This window comes from Rhea americana, unplaced genomic scaffold (assembly GCF_003343005.1).
Source record: "Rhea americana isolate MKP2758 unplaced genomic scaffold, rheAme1 scaffold_95, whole genome shotgun sequence".
In the NCBI taxonomy this organism is placed as follows: Eukaryota; Metazoa; Chordata; class Aves; order Rheiformes; family Rheidae; genus Rhea; species Rhea americana.
The window spans coordinates 2,326,506-2,331,171 of NW_028187144.1; the positions used below are offsets into that span (position 1 = coordinate 2,326,506).

At 44.2% G+C, this 4,666-nt stretch overlaps 1 protein-coding gene across 1 annotated transcript in view; it reads right to left on the reverse strand.

Annotated features, from left to right (window-relative positions):
• ITM2B (integral membrane protein 2B) overlaps positions 1–285 on the reverse strand; it is a 27,820-nt gene extending 27,535 nt beyond the window's left edge. The window contains exon 1 of the mRNA XM_085325028.1: positions 15–285. Within this exon, the coding sequence (XP_085181154.1) occupies positions 15–113 (99 nt within the window). The 5' untranslated portion in view covers positions 114–285. The remainder of the gene's footprint in view (positions 1–14) is intronic.
• Positions 286–4,666: the final 4,381 nt, after the last annotated feature.

Below are 4,666 nucleotides of genomic sequence, written 5' to 3' on the forward strand. Positions count from 1 at the left end.
CCCGCCGCCCTCACCTTGGCGTCCGGCGGCAGGATCAGCACCTGGCTGTTGTCCTCCTCCTTCTTGGCCGCCTCCTTCTGCGCCAACGCGGAGTTGAACGACACCTTCACCATGGCCGCGGCCGCAGCAAGCGGAGGAGGAGGAGGAGGGAGGCCGCGAGGGAGCGCGGCGCGGCGGAGCTTCGCGGGCTGCCTCTCGCCTTCCTCGGGCCCCCGCTGCCGCCTCGCCGCGACTGCTGCCGCCTTCCCCGTGCCCCCGTCAGGCGGCGGCGGAGGGCGGAGGAGGGAACGGGCGGAGCCGGGGGAGGCACCCGCGCCTGGGGACGCCGTGGGCGGGAGGCGGGGGGCGCGCGGGCGCCCTGCGGCTCGGGGCACTGCGGAGCGCGGGCGTTCCGCGCGCGCCCTTGAAAGTTAACGGCTGCAACGGCTGACAGAAAAACGAGCGTAACCTGCTTCGCGCCATCACCGCGAATCCCCCCTAACGCCTGTGGACAACTTACAGATTCCCCTTTTTTATTTATTTTTGTTTTCCCCCATAAAAAGTCCGTAAAGCAAAAAGCCTGTTAATTACGCATGATTTCCGGGTAAAAGAGCTGATCGCGCAGTTTGCACCCAAGCCTATAAATTGTCCCAGGTCTTCCAAGAAATCTGTCCTAACTCGCTGGAAACTCAACGGCRGTTAACTGGATCATTTGCGGACGCTCCACGGAGGTGTAAAAAGTCATTCTCTCAGAGTGCGGGTGGAATATAGGGATTTCTCTAGGCRCTTTACAACCAAATCTGGTATGATCCTGAAAGGTTTTACTCTAGTAGTAACTTCCATTAAAAATATCCAAGCGTTCTCCATCAAAATCCTATCATATTTTAATAATATGCCAGAATAAGCTACAGTCTACTAGGCCACCACTTTTTTCCTGAGTCCACTCACAGCCTGAGAAAGGGTCMAGGTGACACCTCTGATCCCACATCAGCACGAATCTCTGCAGGTGCAGATGTGGATTAACKACAATTTTTTAGCATGCAAAGGCTAGAGTCCTCCTGAAATTTTGCTTTGCTTTGTTCTCTTTAATGATATCTTCAGCTAGACTTCACAGAAAGATGGGTACGCAAAAAACAGTTGAAGGCTGAGGCATTTTTTTTATTATTGTCTAAGTCAAAGTCAATCTAATTCTTTCCCTGGGCAGCATACACTCTTATCTTTCAAGATCAAATACTCTCTGTCTGCCTTTCGAAACATGTTTACAAATAACATTGGCTTACTGCAGGTAGATAAGAGCAGTGCTCTTAGGATGTTACTACTTCTGTCCTTTCGATTAATAAGAATTTAGGATATTTGAGGWTCTTTCTGTTAGAGAGAGCTGCTGATAATGAAAATTTTTTTGACAGCCCTATTTTATTACCAAGAATGCTTGTTTCCATGAGCAGAATAAGAATAAAGCAACACGAGAACCTCTCTGCTTACCTCCAGACTGTGCTTTGCATCTCCGCACTTCCTCTCAGGCTGTGGTTTTGCAGACAGCTGAACTGATCTGTTGGCTCAGGTTTACCAGAAGGAAATCTTACYGCATCTTCCTCCTCATCTTGCCCTCCAAATTCACGTGCTTCCACCAGCAGACCCACCCCTTGCCTATGCTACAGSTGTGACCTATGCATGAGCCAATTTGATTTATTAATCCAGCAGAAAATTATCTAAATTTGTCTTCTGGATTAGTTTTCTGCTGGGTTGGCGAGTTATGTCAGTGCAGAGAGATACAAGTGGGAGCATGTGGCCAAGAACAGAGAGGGAGAAGAAAGAGAGGAGGAAAGCCTCCCCCCTTCTGCATAGATGAAATRTTAAATCAGCTCATCACATCTCTCAAAACCACAGTCTCCGTTTTTCTCAGGCAAGTAAGCGCATTGTGGTTTATAGCCGGGTTACTTTCTCATTCTTTYGTGTTTCTGCTGCTTCTGTCTCACGTTCAAGGCTTCAGTTCAACTAATCCCCTGCCCGATCATTTATCAGATCTCAGAACCCCCATGGAACAGATGACCCTCGCTGTTTAGATCTGTGYTTTGTGTCCTCGGACAGACGTTTTCCATTGTTTCAGCTGTCACTAAAAGGGAGCATGGAATTGATTCCTTGTTTAACCTCAATGGAAAATGGCTAACATGTCCAACAGGACCGGGCATTGCTTTCTCTTTCAGGTACCTCTCTTGAAAGGCCATGGATGCTAGCTCTAAGCCATATGTCCACTCAGCCATGTACAATTCAAAATTGGCCTAAGTGCCAACTCTTACGCTAGGATTATAGGTTTCTAATGCCTGTACTAGGCAATCTTTGGATTCAAACATGTAAAATGGAGCAGTTTAAGTAATAACATATTCTTCTACTCCTCGTTTCTCACTAACTACTTGACATTTTGATAGTATGTCTTATTTCTCTTCTCCTTTAACCACTGTTGCCAGTTTTGTATCTACGTGTGTGTATGTATATATATCTTATCTTTATCTGTCTAACAATATCTATCATTCTTGCTTCCTAGGCTGAAGGAGGGAGCAGACAACTGAAAGTTGTTTTTTTTTTTTGGTAGACATTTCCTCAGTTTCCATTCTTAGTCAGAAGTGGAAATCCATATATGCTTTTTCAAGGCTCTTCCCACTGACTTTTCGTGATTGCCCTGCTCTGCTTCCCAGCTCCTATTCTCCTTYTCACAGCCCCATCAGCTCCACCTGTGATAGCAATCTCATCTGCCAGCTTTGTGCTCCCCAAATGGCCCCCCAAACCTGCTGTCATGCTCTCCTTCTGCATGATCCTTGAACTGATTCATAAGGACTTGTTTTAAGAATAGACTTAATCTTAGAYAGGTAAGTCCAGTACACAGGTAAGATCGGTACTTTTACTTGTRTAATTCTACTGACAAAATACTCTACAGGAAATGTCACTATTACCAGCAAAAAGTATTTTTTTTGTTGTTGTTGCTACTTTATGTGTTGACCTGGGAAGGTTTTTTTTTTCCCCAGGTTATTTGTTAAAGTTAGTTGGCTTGATTCTTTTGGGAGAAGATAGTAATGGCACTAATTTTTTAGTTTGACCTTARTTAAATCTCCTACCATCTCCAAATCTCCCTTTGCTATGACAACTCAAAACAAAATGACACCAGAAAAAAAAGTGGCTAAATGGTTAATGATGAAGGGAAAAGATGGCACTTGCTATTATAAATAGTTTATATTATAAACAGTGTAAGATAGGATAAAAAAATGTATCAAAATGCATGAGTCTGTTCATGACCCTTCTACATCCTTTTTACTCTCCCAGTGCCCACTGAAATCCACAAACCAAATGGTACATAAATATTTGCCTTTCTCTGGGTTGCAGGTGGTTGAGAATACAAACTGTTGGTGTGCTCACGTATTTTGGGGCCTAACCATTACAGCATGATCCCCAATTTTTATTAGTCTCTAGGCAGTACTGTAATCTAAATCTTTAAAATAGTGTAATTTTCTAAATATGTGTCTAAAATTCAGCCACTACAACAAAGCATGAAATAAGTCTGACAGATCTATTTTGGCTTGGCTTGTGCCTTCCAGCACCTGAGCCCTCCCTGCTGTGCATAAAGCCAATTAGAGTGCGTAAGTGGCACTAGAGCAACAAATTATACCATAATCCAGCAAGCTGCTTTGCATGGCCAGTTCCTGCACCCATGTGGCACCGCAGGGTCCAGTGAGGCACAGCAGCTTGCCTGCCTCTAATTTGTCTGGTGCATAATTACCATATATAATATGCAGACACTTACCTGTACAGTACCCAATTGCATGCTCTTAATTTCAAAGAATTGTTTACAGCGTGAACCTGCCTCATCTGAAGTCAGTGGAAGGACTCTCACAGATATCACTTGAAGTTACCTTGTGCTCAGGGTCAATACAAATGTTGTTACTTCGATTCTAACTGGGTGTCATCTAGTAAGAGCTAGACTGCAGGAAGGCAACCTTTAAATTACTTTATCAACATTTTATTTGCTCATTAAGCATCAGTGATTTGGCCAGTAGTGAAGAAGATACAAATTAAAGACTATTGCTGCCCCAGGGATTTTATAATCTAAATCACATACATAGAGAGAATTTCAGGGAAACTAAAGACGCAATAACTTGAAGGCTCTCTCTCTTTTCCCTTAAGCCTTTCTCCGTCTCTGATTTCTGTTCACAGAAATAAAAATTGCGTGTGAGCCCTTGTCCTCTAGCAGCTGCCACCTCCTCCTTCTTGATCCAACAAATGCCATTTTCTCSCTTTCTATATATACACTGAATACCTGCTGCAAAGATCATTCAGCTTTTAGGCTTTATTGAGCTGATATTCTCTCTCCTTTTTCTTTTGTCTATTTGCACTCAAGACTGCCTTCACAGTCGGGGGGGGGGGGGTAATTTACCCCAGAACACCTGCTTTGGGAGGTTAGAGAAGAACCCAGCTTGTACTATTTCAATATATCCTAATATAGTGTGTCATAGTCTCAAATTTCTATTTGGGCCTCAGGAGTTTTTTGTACCTGTCTTGGTGTTTCCTTTTCTGCTGCATCAAGCACAAACTTGCTCTCTTTGCCTTTCAGGCTTTTCATAGCTGAAGCATGGTCCTATCCATATAAGTTGTTAGATCTCAATGCCTGGTCCTACAGGTYGTTACTGATGCCAATACA